The following is a 17,340-nucleotide window of genomic DNA, read 5'->3' as shown; positions in this document are numbered from 1 at the left end:
CCGGAGGAGCCACAGACCCAGCTCCACCACCTGCTGTCGACTCCACTCATGAAAACCTTAAAGACGTCTGTGGGTTTGACTTTCTTTGGTTTCGAGCGCCCAAAGATCATCAGCTTTAGTTCAAACAAAGACACACGAGTTACAGTGGTTCTTATTATCCTTGAAGCCCCTCCCCCTGCACGTGCTGTAGTCGGGCCACGCCCCCCAGGCCAACACTGTGGATCTTTAACCATATCATTTGCCCAAATAAAATCACCTGGCTCCCCGTCATTTCTTGCCTTGTTTTTACCTGAAAATATCAAGGTGTTTGATAACGTTCCATCGAGGACAAAGAGTGAGAAGCTTTAATTTCTGAAATAGGAGATCAGTTCTATAAAGCTGAGAAGGAAACTTGAGCTCAAGAATCATTTTCAAAAACCTCTGGCAAATCGGCTAAAACAATCTTAAAGGGGGGTATTCTGCAAAATGGACTTTTTCAAGCTTTCCATCATGTTATGTCATTCCCTCATTAAAAACATGGCTGAAGTGTTGCCTTGGCACATTCACGTATTTCTGAGTAATCTGTAAAAACTCTGATGGCGGCCATTTTAGGGATAGGTTTGCCTGAGTCCTCCTAGGAACGCCCCCACCTCCTGGAGACGCCTCCGAGCTTTCGTCACCAGCCGAGTAACCAACCACTGCTCCTCAGCAGAACCCCCTCCCCACTGATGCCACAGACAGCGTGTGGAGGGGGCGTGTCTAAAGGCTCAGAGGTTCTTAACCCCTGAACTCCCGCCTGAACCGAAAGGATCTTTTTCAACAGATCTTTTTTCCGTCATTTTTTTTGTTGGGTATTCAACTCATTTTTGTAACTTTTTTTTTTTTTTTGGGTCATATTTTTGCCATTTTTTCTTCAATTTTTTAAATAAATGTTTGTCACATTTGTATCAAATTGTTGTCATTTTTTGGTAATTTTTTTTGTCACATTTTGTCATTTCTTTTGAAAATTTTTGGTCAATTTCTTGTGACATTTTTCGTCACTTTTTTGTCCCATTTCCATCATTGTTTTCGTCTCAGTTTTGTTGCTATTTTCATTTTTGCTCTCGGTTCAGGCGGGAGTTAAGAGGTTAAAGAGACAGAGGCCTATTTCAAGACATTCACTACAGCCATTTTGAGAGAGACATTTTATACAAGGCAGTTATTCTAATTTACTGCATTTACAGACCAACAGAAGGTTTGTCATCATCGTAGTGAGATATAGACTGGTGCTGTGGGACTGACAAAAGCAGTACACCCCCTCTTTAAAACAGACATAGACCAGTTCCATAAAGCTGAACAGGAAACTTGAGCTCAAAAGTGAAGAATAATTTTCAAAAACCTCTGGCAAATCGGCTGAAACAATCTCAAATTCTAATACTTTTGTATAATGGGAACAGAAAGTACGAGACGCCTAAATAAGAATCTACATAAATCTTTACATAGAGCGGTGACGGAGGCGCCTCTTCAGGACAGGGTTCAACCGTCTTCATTGTGTCCATGAAAATATTGTCATTATTTTTTGTCAAAGTAAGATTTTTGTGACTAAAACTACGACTAAAATGTCCAGATATTTCCATCGACTTTAACCTCTTAACTCCCGCCTGAACCGAGAGCATTTTCTCCAGTTAAGCTTTACCCAAATCCTGTAGGCCAGTGTAACGCCTCATTTGAAAGCTAAGACCTACAAAACTCATCTGAACTGATCTTTTTCCTCACATCAATTTTTTCACATTTGTGCCACTTTTTTGTTTTATTGGAATTTTTTTGGTCAATTTTTGTGACATTTTTGCCACTTTTTCATCATTTTTTTTGTCACATCTTCATTGTTTTCGTCTCAGTTCTGTCATTATTTTCACACCTTTTTCCCAGAAGCTTTTGGATTGGGGTAAAGCTAAACTGGAGAAAATGTGCTCGGTTCAGGTGGGAGTTAAGGGGTTAAAAAGCCTCAGATCATTTAAGTTCAGCTCTGAGCTTCGTTCATGTGGAGAAGCTTCATTAAATATGATAATAAATGTTATTAATGTAACTTATCGACTAAAACTAGACCAAAATTAAACTACATTTAAGTAAAAAAGCCAGTAAAATTGCCAGATCATACAAATATATCCTCCACAATCTGACTCTTTCCTTCACCGTAACATCGGGACAAATGCTGTGAAAAGCTCGCGCCACCAGCTCGCGCCACCAGAGGGCAGTGTTCAGCCAACACTCACGCAGAGCTGGAGGAGGAGAGTTCAGCTCATTCATATTTATTGTGAGAAAAAGCACAAACTCCAGATGAGGTTTTGACCTGATTATTTTATAAACAAAAACAGTAGAAATATTGAGTTCAGTCTCTGTGATGTTACTCTTCGTCGCTGCTGCTGCTGCTGCTCTCGGCGGAGTCGTCCCTGTCGTCGTGGACCGCCCCTGCCTCCCCCGCCTTCCCCTCCTCAGCCTCTCTGCTCTCCTCTCCCCCCTGGGCCTCCTCCCTCTCCTCCCTCTCCTCCCTCTGCTCTGGTGCTTCCTCTCTCTCCTCTCCCTCCTCCTCCTCCCTCCTCTCTCCGCTCGTTTTCCTCTCCTTCCCGTCTCCCTCCTCTCCCTCCTCTCCCCCCTCCTCCCCCTCGGAGCTGGACGGAGACGACGTAGAGTCCGAGTCGCTCCCCCCCTCTCCGTCCTGCTCCTCCGGGACCACCTGCTGCTTCTTCCACATCTTGGCCATGGCGAGCAGCTTCAGGTTGGGCTGGTTGGCCGAGTCCTCGGGGAAGATGTAGTCGTAATACTCCTCCCAGCCGGCGTCCGACTGCAAACACACAGACTCGCTTTAGCATCGTGGCCCGTGTGGAGGCTGTAGTTCCCCCCGAGGGGCAGCAGGGGGCGGCACTCACCCCGTCCTCCGCGGTGATCTTCCTCCTCTTCTTCACCTTCTCGGGCAGCAGTTTGCGGACGCGCTCCTGGCTCTGCGCGGACCCGAACTGGATCTCGAAGTCTCTCCAGGCCTCGAGGAGCATGAGGCGCTCCTCCTTCTCCTCGCAGTTTCTCATGCTGCGGTTCGCGTCCTCGTAGACCTGCCGGCTCTTCTGCACGCGCTCAGAAGACTCCACCGACAGCTCGAACTTAGCGAAGCTCAGCCACACCTAAAGAAACACGGGATTAAAGACGCAGAGGAAACAGACGGTGGAAACTAGAAGTAATAATAACTTTCCTACGGTATAAGTAGTAGTAGCAGTAGTAGCATTAGCAGCAGTAATAGTAGTAATAGTAGTAGTAGTAGCAGTAGTAGTAGCAGTAGTAGCATTAGCAGCAGTAATTGTAGTAGCATTAGCAGCAGTAGTAGCATTAGGAGTAGTAGTAGTAGTAGTAGCAGCAGTAGTAGCATTAGCAGAAGCAGTAGCATTAGGAGTAGTAGCAGTAGTAGTAGCAGTAGTAGCATTAGCAGCAGTAATTGTAGTAGCAGTAGTAGTAGCATTAGCAGCAGTAGTAGCATTAGCAGAAGCAGTAGCATTAGGAGTAGTAGTAGTAGTAGTAGCAGCAGTAGTAGCATTAGCAGCAGTAATTGTAGTAGCATTAGCAGCAGTAGTAGCATTAGCAGAAGCAGTAGCAGTAGTAGTAGTAGTAGTAGTAGCAGCAGTAGTAGCATTAGCAGCAGTAATAGTAGTAATAGTAGTAGTAGTAGCAGTAGTAGTAGCAGTAGTAGCATTAGCAGCAGTAATTGTAGTAGCATTAGCAGCAGTAGTAGCATTAGCAGAAGCAGTAGCATTAGGAGTAGTAGTAGTAGCAGCAGTAGTAGCATTAGCAGAAGCAGTAGCATTAGGAGTAGTAGTAGTAGTAGTAGGAGTAGTAGTAGCATTAGCACAAGTAGTAGCATTAGCAGTAGCAGTAGTAGTAGTAGTAGCAGAAGTAGTAGCATTAGCAGCAGTAGTAGTAGGAGTAGTAGTAGCATTAGCAGCAGTAATAGTAGTAGCAGTAGTAGTAGCAGTAGTAGCATTAGCAGCAGTAATTGTAGTAGCAGTAGTAGTAGTAGTAGCAGTAGTAGCAGCATTAGCAGAAGTAGTAGCAGTAGTAGTAGTAGTAGTAGTAGTAGCAGTAGTAGTAGCAGAAGCAGTAGTAATAGTAGTAGCAGCATTAGCAGCAGTAGTAGGAGTAGTAGTAGCATTAGCAGCAGTAATAGTAGTAGCAGTAGTAGTAGCATTAGCAGCATTAGTAGCATTAGCAGCAGTAGTAGTAGGAGCAGTAGTAGTAGGAGCATTAGCAGAAGTAGTAGCAGTAGTAGTAATAGTAGTAGCAGTAGTAGCATTAGCAGAAGTAGTAGCAGTAGTAGTAGTAGTAGTAGTAGTAGTAGTAACAGTAGTACCTTGACGTGCTGCGTTCTCTGCAGGAGTCTCTTGTACAGGTTCCTGGTGTTCTCGAACTCCTCCTGCTCGATCTCGAAGTCGATGTAGGACTTCCACAAAACCTGCACAAAAACAAAACAAACCTTCTCAGACTTTTTGCACATTCGGGAAAGTCCTGAATCACAGCAGCAGTAGGAACCAAAAAGAAATATCTTTATCTTTATATCCAAGTTTAGAAAATAAAAAAAAGAATTAAAAAAATTGGGGAAAATATAGAAAAAAGTGGAAAAACTAGTAAATATTGGGGAAAATTGGGAAAACATTTGGGGAGAAAAAAAATATTTTGGGGAAAATTGTGGTAAAAACACATAAAAACGGGGGAAATGTGGTTGACATTTAGTGAAACGTTTTGAAAAAATATGGAATATTTTTGGGAACATTTTCATTGGTTGAAAAAAAAAGAAACTACAGTGGGGAAAAAAGTATTTGTCATTGTCATGTTTCCCATAGACTTTCTATTGGATTTTGGCCAAATACTTTTTTTTGTGCCGTCTGTGGTTAAAGGAAGTTTCTTTGTTGTTTCACCTCAAACAAATGATACAAATATAGGAAAATGTTGGGAAAAACAATTACAGCCCTACAGCAGTTTGAGTACCTCAGGCATGTCCAGGCGGGGCTGCCCTATAGTAGTAATAGCAGTAGTAGTAATAGTAATAGTAGTAGTAGTAGTAGTAGTATCCTCAGTACCTCAGGCATGTCCAGGCGGGGCTGTCCTATAGTAGTAGTAATAGTAGTAGTAGTAGTAGTATCCTCAGTACCTCGGGCATGTCCAGGCGGGGCTGTCCGATGGCGAGCTCGTAAATAGCCCTCGCCCGCTCTCCGTCCCCCAGAATCGTCTCCAGTTCGGCGAACTTGATCCAGGTGGTGCAGTTGTGGGGCCCGAACTCCAGGTATTTCTCGTAGAGTTTCCGACAGCGATCGAACTCTCTGAGCTGCAGCTCCAGCTCGATGTAGCCTTTCAGGAGCTTGTTCTTCGGACACTTCCCGATCGCCGTGCCCTGGGACAAACACACACACACATATATATATAAACACACACACATACAGATATAAACACACAAACACACACACATATATATAAACACACACACTAATATATATAAAAACACACAAACACACATAAAAACACACCCATGAGGAGGCGGCGAGTGGGACAGCTTTATGACATTTACATCATTCTTTTGGTTTTCGGTCAATAACATCTTATAAAAGGAGGCTTAGTGGACAATATTAGAGACTAACGTAAAATACAGAGAAAAAACACAGGGATAAATACAAAAAATAGTGAAAATTGCATAAAATATATATACATATATTATTAAAAAAAGGGGGAATGTGTAAAAAAAAAGAAAATTTGGGATTTTTTTTTAAAATGTTTATAAAAACTAAAAATAATAATAAGCAAATTTGATACAAATGTGGCCAAAAAAAGTTTAATTAATTAAAATCGGAGAAAAAAAGCGAGGAAAAACATCTGAAAAATGTGGGAATGTTTTTTATGTAAAAAATAATAATTAAAAAATAAAATTAAAAATGCTGGAAGAGAAAAAAAAATGCAAGATGTGACAAATGTAAGGAAAAGTGAAAAAAAACACAGGGGAAAATGTGAAAAATTAGTGAAAATTGCAAAAAATATATATATATATATATATACATATAAACATGAGAAAAAATGGGTGAATATGTAAAATAAAAAAAAAGAGCATTTTTTTTTTTATGTGTAAAAAACCCCCAATAATAATAATAAGCAACAAATTTGAAAAAAATGTGGCCAAAAAAATTTCATTAAAATCTGAGGGGAAAAAAAAGGGAGGAAAAACATCTGAAAAATGTGGGAATTTTTTTGTATGTAAAAAAAAAAAAATGCTGGAAGAGAAAAAATAAATAAACAGGGAATTAAAAAATAATAATTTGCAAGGTGTGACAAATGCAGGGAAAATGTAAAAAAATCCAAGAAAAAAAATGCATACAATTTGAGGGGAAAAAATGTAGGAAAAAAAATATGATGTGGAAACGTCTGAAAACAACTGGATGTTTGAGGCTAAAGCTAACGGCTACAGGAAACCCCCTCAGTTCTCCGTCGCCTCTGTCCACAAAGCGCCCGGTTACGTCAGGATAAAGCAGACACAAAAGCACACAGGGCAGTAACGGGACGTCCTCTCACCATGACCTTCCGCGCCCCCTGCAGGTTCTTCTGTCGGATCTCGAACTGCCCGAACAGGAGCCAGATCTTCGCGAAGGTGAACTGGAAACGACAGAATCAGATAAACGCGAGTAACAGGAGCACGTGAGGCGGCGGCGGCGGCGAGAGGTGTGAGGCGGCGGCGGCGGCGGCGAGAGGCGGGAGGCGGGAGGCGGTACCTTCTTATGAGGGATGAGCTCCAGACAGGCCTGGTACACCTGCCGCGTCCGGTCCACGTCCTGCCACACAAACCACGGTCACCACACTGCAGTAGTAGTAGTATCTGAAGTAGTATTTGCAGTAGTATTTGCAGTAGTAGTACCTTGGTCTCCAGCTCCTCGTACAGCGCGTAGTTGATCCACAGGTACACGTAGCGCCTCCAGTGGCGTTTCTCCTGAATGGGCGGGACGTTGGCGATGGCGCGCTCGTAAACGTCCCTCACGGCGTCCGGGTCGGCGTCGCTCTCCAGCAGACGCAGGTAATCGAACCACGCGTCGTAGTTGTGGGGGTTCGCCTGCAAAGCATCATGGGAACATCAGTGTTAGAGCCTGCAAAGCATCATGGGAACATCAGTGTTAGAGCCTGCAAAGCATCATGGGAACGTCAGTGTTAGAGCCTGCAAAGCATCATGGGAACGTCAGTGTTAGAGCCTGCAAAGCATCATGGGAACGTCAGTGTTAGAGCCTGCAAAGCATCATGGGAGCGTCAGTGTTAGAGCCTGCAAAGCATCATGGGAACATCAGTGTTAGAGCCTGCAAAGCATCATGGGAACATCAGTGTTAGAGCCTGCAAAGCATCATGGGAGCGTCAGTGTTAGAGCCTGCAAAGCATCATGGGAGCGTCAGTGTTAGAGCCTGCACAGCATCATGGGAGCGTCAGTGTTAGAGCCTGCAAAGCATCATGGGAGCGTCAGTGTTAGAGCCTGCAAAGCATCATGGGAGCGTCAGTGTTAGAGCCTGCACAGTAGGGGTGTAGCGATTGATCTGTATAATCGATGTATTGATGTGTTATGTCTTGGATCTGCTGCATCGATCGGCGCTCGGCTCGTTTGCATCGATCCTCGCCACACATCGATGTATCGCTTCTAATTAATAATGATCCATTTGTATCGATATATTGGAAAGAAGCATTAAATCAAAATACAATTATATTATATTCGCTTAAAATATTGGGCTAAATGTTACTTTATTCAACTTTGAACCTGTTTTGGTGACATTGCGTCATCATGGAGCGCCTGCAGTGGGGGCAGGGGGGGCCGGGGAGTTTACGTCAGGAGCAACAATAACAGAAGCACGTTGTGCGCGTTCATCGAGGAAGAGTTTATTTTTGCAAGAAAGATGATGATGATCAGAACACGGGTCGCTGGTGGTCGACTGTGTAAAAGCCGAGGGAAATCTAACGGCAGCCTGACAATCACACGTTTACCAGAGCCTCCACATCGGCAGCATCGCTCGCAGCAGCAGCCAGCGGAGAGAAAGTTCTGTTTCGGGTCTAAAGCTGAGTGAACACAGATATCCTTTTGGCAACTGTGTCTCAGACAAAATTGACATGACCTGTGGAGTCCCCCAGGGGTCAATCTTGGGACCCCTCTTATTCAACTTGTACATGCTTCCATTGGGTCAGCTAATAAACAGCAACAATGTGTCGTACCACAACTATGCAGATGACACTCAAATCTACGTGTCACTGACGGCTGGTGAACATGGGCCTGTAGATACACTCTGTCACTGCATCCAACAGATCAGTTTGTGGAGGCAAAACAACTTTCTCCAACTAAACTCAGACAAAACTGAGATCATTGTTTTTGGCCCACAGGCACAAAGACAACGTGTTGTCAGTCACCTTGAGTCTCTCTCTCTAAAACCAAAAAATCAGGTTAGAAATCTAGGAGTAATCATGGACTCAGACCTGAACTTAAACAGCCACATCAAAGCAATAACATCAGCAGCTTTTTACCATCTGAAAAACATTGCTAAGATCAGAGGAACAGTGTCAAAACCAGACTTAGAGAGACTTATCCATGCATTTGTCTCCAGCAGGTTAGATACTGTAACGGCTGCTCACTGGCCTCTCTAAACGAGCTATCAGACAGCTACAGTACATCCAGAACGCTGCTGCTCGAGTCCTGACAAGAACCAGGAAGTACGACCATATTAGTCCAGTGCTCCGGTCTCTGCACTGGCTTCCTGTCACTCAGAGAATAGACTTTAAAACAGCTCTGCTTGTTACAAGTCTTTTCATGGTTTAGCACCAAAGTCCATCTGACATGTTACAGCCGTATGAACCATCTCAGGGAGGGGCCTCCTGGTGGTTCCAGAGTCAGGACTAAACACGGTGAGGCTGCGTTTCAGTTTCATGCAGCTAAAATCTGGAACAGTCTTCATGAGGATGTGAGACAGGCCTCGACTCTGACAATGTTCAAATCCAGCTGAAAACAGTTCTTTTTACCGATGCATATGACTGAAAGTATTTTATCTGCACTCTCGCCTTTTACTGTAATTGATTAATTTTATGTTGATGTTTTTATTGATTCTATTTGTTTTCAACTGTGAAGCACTTTGAATTGCCTTGTGTATGAATTGTGCTCTACAAATAAACTTGCCTTGCCTTTTGTCTATGATTGTTAGATGTTACATTGTAAGACGTGGTGATTGTAAAATGAACGAGCCTGGGCCTGTGGTTCAAAGTTTAAAGTCTGTCGTAGCGTTTCAGGCTCTGGATGAACTGGAGGCGCTCGCTCTGTTTATGAGAGAAACTGGTGGAAAGTCAAAGTCAGTCTGGTAACAGCTGGTGTCGGTGCTTTTGGCTCTGGCGATGCTGCTCGTGTTGTGTTTTGTTGGCATTGTTATAACAGAGGTTGTAGTGAGAGGATGAGGCGCTCTGTGTTCAGAGTCCAAAACATGTACACTAGTGCCTGTGTGAGACGTGACGTCAGAATCCTGCAGCGACATCCAGGTGACTTTAGGTAACTTGTCATGTGACAGCGGCCCTTTATTCTTCCTGTCCCACTTACTGACAGGCTGTATGAGCTGTGTTTGGGGGCTTCACTCAAGAAGATGTAAAGCCAAAAGAAGAGAGGTCTTAAGGTTAAAGGTCACCAGCACTGGCTCTAACTGAAAATACACTGAAGATTATGCTGTAACTAAAATATATTTACAGCTCTTTATCTTAGCTGTTTATTGCACTTTTGTGAGTGTATTTTGTCCACTGTTGTTTGATTCAACAATCAGCAAAAAAGTGATTATTTTTAAATAAAATCCAGAGCAAATGTCTTCTGTTGTATTTATGTTCAGTTACTTGTAAAATTATTGCTTAATTTGCTGAAAATCCAATGTTCAAAGTATCGAATATCGTATCAATAATCCACTGTATCGCTCGAATCGTATCGGTCCAAAAACAATGATATATTGTTTTATATCGAATCGTTTGGCCTCAAATCGATACGTATCGTATCGGTCACAAAACGCATCGCTACACCCCTACTGCAAAGCATCATGGGAACATCAGTGTGGAGTCTGATGGAATTTTAGTCCCTTTGTGTATTTGTGCCGTCTTTAGCCGCCGCCCACAGAGGAAATGACCATATTTGGATTACAGCGTCATCTCGGACACAGCCTTTCGTGCTACACGTGGATACCAAACTAATGAATGAATGAGTGAGCGTGGGAAAGAGCAGGGAGCGCCTCACCTTGACCTCCTCCTCGTACTGGAACCTCCTCTTGTTCACGATGACGTCCTCGATCCCTCGCCGGTCTCCAAACTTCTTCTCGAACACCGTGTAGTTCTTGAACAGCTCCTGGGCCTCGGACTTCGGGATCTTGTCCAGGGCGTATTTGTAGATCACACGCACGCGCTCGAACTGCGGACAGAGGGGGAGGAGTTACAGGAGGGGGAGGGGTTACAGGAGGGGGAGGAGTTACAGGAGGGGGAGGGGTTACAGGAGGGGGAGCAGTTACAGGAGGGGGAGCAGTTACAGGAGGGGGAGGAGTTACAGGAGGGGAGGGGTTACAGGAAGGGAGGAGTTACAGGAGGAGGAGGGGTTACAGGAGGGGAGGAGTTACAGGAGGGGGAGGGGTTACAGGAGGGGGAGCAGTTACAGGAGGGGGAGCAGTTACAGGAGGGGGAGGAGTTACAGGAGGGGAGGGGTTACAGGAAGGGAGGAGTTACAGGAGGGGAGGTGTTACAGGAGGGAGTGGGGTTACAGGAGGGGGAGGAGTTACAGGAGGGGGAGGAGTTACAGGAGGGGGAGGAGTTACAGGAGGGGGAGGAGTTACAGGAGGGGGAGGAGTTACAGGAGGGAAGGAGTTACAGGAGGGGGAGTGGTTACAGGAGGGGGAGGGGTTACAGAAGTGGGAGGAGTTATCACAGACGGCACTCACCTCCTTCTGCATCTCCTCGAAGCGGGCGAAGGCCACGTACAGGCTCTCGCTGACGTAGTCCTCGCCGTAGAAGTCGACGGCGCGCTCGTACACGCGGCGGCTGTGGGCGATGTAGCCGTGGCGCTCCTCGAAGCGAGCGTACTTCACCCAGTTCTTCACCTCGGGGTGCACCATGACGAGTGCGCACACGTTAAGGAGAACACGCCGCTCACTGTGACCACGCGTTTACACAGGCGGCAGAGAGGCTACCGTCTCCAGAAATACTCTATCGACTCATCGTAAAAAACAGATAAACTATAGATTTTTGGGCTCGATGTTTATCGTCTGTACATTTATTATCATTTCCCCCAATTCTCCCTTTGCAAAACTTTGATCTTTGTGGTATTATAGGATTTAGAACTAAGGTTTACTGTGATTTTTATGCCTGAGATTCGACAGTAGCCAGCAGAGGTGGGAGTAAGTCACTAAATGCAAGTCCCAAGCAAGTCCAAGTCAATCGGTCATGGGCTCAAGTCAAGTCAAGTCAAGTCATAGCTTCTGTCAAGTCAAGTCTTGCTTTAGCCGGCAAGTCACCTCAAGTCACAAACGCCAGCGTGTCTACTTTTCAAAATGTGTTTAATCTTGAAATAAATAAGTGCTTTCTCAAAATATTGCGATTTTGAACATTTAGGCTAAAATCAAACTTTTTAAAATCTCGTGGATTTGGATTCAAAGTCTAATTAATATTTAATCGCCAAAAAATTCAAACAATATATATTTTAAATGCTGTATATGTACAAAATTACTGGGGCAGCATTTTAAGGAAGGGGGCCCGGGGGGCGACTTAAAAAAACAAATGAAACGGAGTCTTTTAAACATGAGCTGCTTTTCCTTGTAGTGTGAAATATAAATATCAAACAATATTTTTTTATTGTTGTTAGTTTCTGGTAGTTTTTTCTGTCAGTGGTTCCCCTGTGCTGCCCCAGTCCCTGTATACTCGGATTCGCCCCTGCTCACAGTAGATTCCGCGTAGTCTTCAGTCCCGCTGTCACTGGGCTGTGGCGGATGTGGAAAATAACCTCTAAATGCTGTAAACTGTAAACGCCCTCTCCGTAAATCTCCCCCTCTTCACTTTCTTTAGAAAACTTTTAATGCACCAAAGAAACACGTGGTATTTCCTCCGGCCTTTTCGCTCTGTATTGATCAGATGCTCCGGGGGGAAACCGAACACGCATGTGGATAATCACCATAATGTAAACATAGATGCGCCGCTTTTATGCAATGAATCCTGATCTTTCGACAGTTTCACTCAAATAAAAAATAACTATAAAGTCACAGCGAGTCATTGAGAGTCATTGGCCTCAAGTCCAAGTTAAGTCTCGAGTCACAAACAGCAAGTCCCAAGTCAAGTCTTTTTGGAGCTTTGGTCAAGTCAGTCTCAAGTCTCGAAGTCTCCCACCTCTGGTATCCAGTATCGTTAGAGTGTCAATAATATCGTTTATCGCGATACTTTCCTGCCTCAATATATCGAACTTCAAATGTGTCATCGTGACAGGCACAGGCGCCCAGTTTGGAATCGAAAACAAAGAGTTTAGGCTCTACTGGTATCGGAAAAATGAAAGCATCGAAAGCAGGAATCGAAAATAATCTGCTCTTAAGTTTTGATGCTGTCGGTCCAGGGACAGACTTAAAGGAAGTGTTTCCACAAATACATAATTGTTTCCTTCAATTTATCCCCAATATTTTCCTATTTTTTGCCATCTTTTATGACTAATAATTTCCCTATTTTCTCCCCATTTTTGTCTGAATTTTTGCCCAATCTTTTTTAACATAATCTTTTGGGGTTTTTTTGCCCCAATTTTTAAATTCCATTTCCTTATAATATTCTCCCCCTCTTTCCCCCACATTATTCCCTATTTTCCACACATTTCTGGTGGAGATGAACCTGATATTGTAAATGTGCGGATCTTCCATCTTCTAATCGCTGTTTTTTGATTCTCGATGACAAATATTAGAGACATGGGCCCTGGTAAAGTACTAAAAGGATATATCTCTCGTAGATGCTCCTGGCCTTGTCCACTTCCTTGTAGCGCAGTTCGAAGTTGATGTACGAGTGCCAGGCCTGCTCCTCCGGCTCCCACTCCATCCAGCGCTCGAACGCCTGCCTGCAGCCCGCCACGTTCCCCAGCATCTCCTCCATGTACGTGTACTTGTACCTGAAAGGCGGCTCACGTTTAACCCCCAGGTACTGTATGTCTATCACCGTGTCGGGGCCGGTTTCTCACCAGAACTGGTTGACGCGCGGCAGGATGGTGACGGCCCGGTCCCAGATGTTGCGGGCGTGGTTGACCTGGCGACTCTTCATCTCCAGCTCGGCGTATTTGAGCCACAGGGCGATGTTGCGGTGGTCCACGTCCAGCGCTCGCTCGTAGATGGAGCGCGCTCTGGGGAAGCAGCACAGTACAGACGTCAGTATCAGAGCGTTTCGGCGAGGTTGAATCGAGCGTTCGTACCTTTGCACCTCCTGCAGACTCTCCTCCCATTGTGCGTATTTGATCCAGTTGCTGATCACGGTGCGGTTCTTCCGGATGTTGTCCTCAAACCCCTTTGGAGTGAAGTGAATACAGTTGCTTTGGGTTAGTTTATCACAGACTGACTGACCACAAGCCCCAGCACAACCCGGGACAGTCCCAGTTTGAGCCAGTGCCATGGCAACGTAATAACAGTTATTATCCTCTTAACTCCCGCCTGAACAGAGCACATTTTCTCCAGTTTGGCTTTACCCCAATCCAAAAGCTTCTGGGAAAAAGCTGTGAAAATAGCAACAAAACTGAGACGAAAAGATTGATGAAAAAGTGGCAAAAAATGTCACAAAAATGTCACAAGAAATTGACAAAAAATGTACGGAAAAAAAGACAAAAATATGACCAAAAAAAATGATTAAAAAAATGAGAAAAAAATGAGAAAAATTTGACAAAAATGTGAGAAAAATTGTCAAAAAAATGACAAAAATTTGATTCAAAAATTTACGAAAAAAAAGGACAAAAATGTGACAAAAAATGCCAAAAACAAAACAAAAACAAATGACAAAAAATTTTACAAAAATGAGTTGAATACCCAACAAAAAAATGATGGAAAAAGAATGTGATGACGTGAGGAAAAAGATCCTCTCGGTTCAGGCGGGAGTTAAGAAGTTAAAAGTTTGATAAGTCTCATATGTTACACACAGACTGCTGGGCGATAGACGAGGACTGGGCAAGTTAGCATCGTGGAGGGCCAATTTTCATCTTTACCAAAATACCAGGGGCCGAACCTCAACACTGCAGCCGAAAGTAGGGCTGCTCAATTATTGAAAAAATAATAATCACGATTATTTTTGTCATAATTGAAATCACGATTATTCAAATGATTATTTGTTGCCTTTAAAAAAAAGTCTTTAGTTTATCTATATATTTATTAATTAAAAAAAACTATGCTGAATATTTTCTGTTTCTATTTTCTGTCATAAAAGTTTGCCTCGATTAAGGAGAGGTCTGTGTTTCACACCTGCCCCCTGCTGGCCGGCCCTCACACCTGCACAAGTAAACTGAGCAGCGCGGCCTGATGACGTCATCACACAGCGCTGTTTGTTTTTATGTCAGACAAAAGCATGAACCACGGCACGAGAAAAGTGAAGAGAAAATAATCCCAGTGCCCTGAAATAACGCAAGTCTGCTTTGCAAAAAAAAAGTTAAAAAAAAAAACTATATTTGATTATATTATTCGATTATGCTAATTTTGTAAATACCAATGTTTTACATCAGTGGTTCCTAAGTGTCTTCGGGACCAACATTACCCCAGGATGACAATCCGCACCCCACACAAAACTGTAATTTGTCATATATTCATTATCCAGGGCGTCTGCAGAGTTGGACAAGTCAAATTTAAGACTTTTTAAGACCTTTTTAAGAGCAAAAATCTCATAAATAAGACCTGTTTTTGAACATGCGATATATAAATGGACTGTAAAGAAAATCACTGTGACAAAAATCCAAACTGTTGTTTCTGATTCCACAGTGGGATGTTCAAATGTAAGAACTTCATTTTTCACATTAGGCATTTTAACCATTCAAGTTTGAACCGTATCCCATAATAAGAATATTGAGATTGAATAATTACTCACAATTATCGACTGAATGAAAGAAAACAACAGATATTTAGTTTGTGTATTTAAAATGCTTTGTAATACTTGAGCTGGTAAAAATTCACTGTTTCTAAAAATAAAAGCAGCTTTTCCACTCGTTTGCAAAGAACAAAACACTGTCAACTTTACAACTCATTCATAATTATTTTAATGATATTATTATTAGGCCAGAATCTAGTCTGGGTTTGATGTTTTCTAAACTTGTTTGTCAGATGTTTTGATGAACAAAGTGAGAAACGTGTTTCTAAAGTAACAGGACTTTCTCTTTCCTTCTGTCCCTGAGCAGAGGAGCGTTCGCTTTGTGTTTCCAACATTTGGACAAACTTTATTGTGAATGATGCCGTTCATGACCTTGAGTTGGATATTTACAGTGAAGGATTATCTCCTGTTTCATATTGGACGTATCTTTCCCCCGACAGCAGCATTACGGATCCATCAGCCACACCTCGCTCATGTTCTGGATCCTAAACTCTGCTGACTTCAGTGTTTGTTTGGGCGGCCCCTCATCGCTGCTTCTGTGCATTTATTTGTCGACTTTTTAAACCAAATTGTCGCAAATAATTGGGTCGTTGAACGTTGATTTTTAAGACCAGTTTACCCTGGATTTAAGACCAAATAGGCAGAATTTTAGACTTTTTAAGGCCTTAAATTTGGATTCTTGAATTTGAGACTTTTTAAGACTTTTTAAGACCCCGCGGATACCCTGAACTTTAGTCAAAAACTCCTATTATCCTTTATCCTATACCAGAGTTGGGTTTCACGATGTTCTGTCCTCACCTTCCTCTTCTTGAGCTTGTAGTCGTTGAGCTCCTCTTTGTCGGTGATCTTCTGCTTGGGAGGCGGAGGCAGCAGCTCGAGCTCTCGTTCTTTGGCTTCTCTCAGCAGCTGCTCCGCCGTGATCTGCACCTCGGCCGGAGCTTTGTTCTTCACCTGAAACCAACACAACAGAGCTGAGTCCAAACTGCACCGCCTCAGGACAGGGCTCACCAAATCAGACCAGAAACTACCTATCAAAGCAACAATCACATTATTATTAGACTGAATAAAGTAGAAGGTGCTGAGTTTGACCTGGAGAAGACACAGTATCTCCAGAGGGACAAGGACCAAGTTTGAAAACCATTATATTACATTTATATGGAAACATGCAAGAGAAGAATAGCAAACTAAGCTATTATTGCTACTTTATATTGATACTCATTCATTTTTTAAGTACATAATTGATATTTTGTCCCTGACCAAACATTCCTGATACACCCACACGACAGAAAGTGTGATTGTTGAAGTAAAAACACGTGTTTCGTTTAAACTTTTGGTGTTGTTAGCATTTAGCCACAGTTAGCTCCTCTTTCCCTCCGGTTTTCTGCCTTATGTACCTTGGCCACTTTGGGGATCCGCTGTTTTCCCGCCGCGGTGGACGCCATTGTGTCGGTGCGTCGGGTCTGAGCGTCACGAGCTTCACGAACTTCACGTAAATTCAAAAATAGTGAGGAAAATAAAACGCGTGAGACTGAAGCAGGAACGTTCCGCTCACACTCCCGCCGCCATGACACTACGGGACCCACAATGCCCCGCGGTCAGGCGCGGCCAATCCGCGCGCAGCGTGCGGTCGTCATGGTTACCGCCGCGGGAGACTGGAGACGTTAGCCAAAACTTCATCAAAAACGTCCCAAACTGCGGATTTATCTCCTCGAATGATTAGTTTTTATTTTCTACATAACTTTACACATTTTTATCTTTGGTATTTTTGCTTTTACTCGGTCAAAGGTGAGTCTTAAACCGGTATTCAGTGATTAATCGATACTTCAGCACCACTTTAGTATGTTAGCGTTAGCCATCCTTAAAGATGAGTTAACTGCACATTTTCTCCAGTTCAGTTTTACCCAAATCTAAAAGTGTCCTGACTGTATAGGCCAGTCTAATGCCTCATTTGAAAGCTAAGATCTTTTTCCTGGCGTTATTACCCTGTTGTCATCAGATTTTTGTCACTTTTTAACCTTTTTTTGTGTCACTTTTTGTTTTGTTTTTGTAACTTTTTTGTGTTTTTTTTAATCACATTTTTGTGGATTTTTCTCGCACTTTTGTCACTTTTTCATTGCTTTTTTTGTTGTGTTTTCATCCTTGTTTTTGTGGCTATTTTGACACTTTTTTCAAGAAGCTTTTAGATTTGGGTAAAGCCAGACAGGTTAACCTCTTAACTCCCACCTGAACATGTTTTCTCCTGTTCTC

The 17,340-nt window shown here is 43.2% G+C and overlaps 1 protein-coding gene across 1 annotated transcript; it reads right to left on the bottom strand.

Moving 5' to 3' along the window:
• Nucleotides 1-2,216: 2,216 nt before the first annotated feature.
• Nucleotides 2,217-16,690, bottom strand: crnkl1 (crooked neck pre-mRNA splicing factor 1; the record flags this gene model as incomplete). The annotated part of the gene is made up of 15 exons (XM_079572071.1): nucleotides 16,488-16,690; nucleotides 15,892-16,044; nucleotides 13,445-13,536; nucleotides 13,217-13,375; nucleotides 12,970-13,147; nucleotides 10,953-11,120; nucleotides 10,262-10,432; nucleotides 6,896-7,087; nucleotides 6,753-6,812; nucleotides 6,556-6,636; nucleotides 5,150-5,389; nucleotides 4,352-4,453; nucleotides 2,886-3,134; nucleotides 2,522-2,800; nucleotides 2,217-2,237 (listed from the first exon to the last, which is right to left on the bottom strand). Exons 1-15 carry the CDS (start codon nucleotides 16,533-16,535, stop codon nucleotides 2,217-2,219), a joined length of 2,193 nt encoding a protein of 730 aa, XP_079428197.1. The 5' UTR covers nucleotides 16,536-16,690.
• Nucleotides 16,691-17,340: the final 650 nt, after the last annotated feature.

This window comes from Gobius niger (assembly GCF_951799975.1).
Source record: "Gobius niger genome assembly, chromosome: 15".
In the NCBI taxonomy this organism is placed as follows: Eukaryota; Metazoa; Chordata; class Actinopteri; order Gobiiformes; family Gobiidae; genus Gobius; species Gobius niger.
Note: the sequence above shows the minus strand (reverse complement) of the source record. Positions and strands in the feature narration are given on the sequence as shown.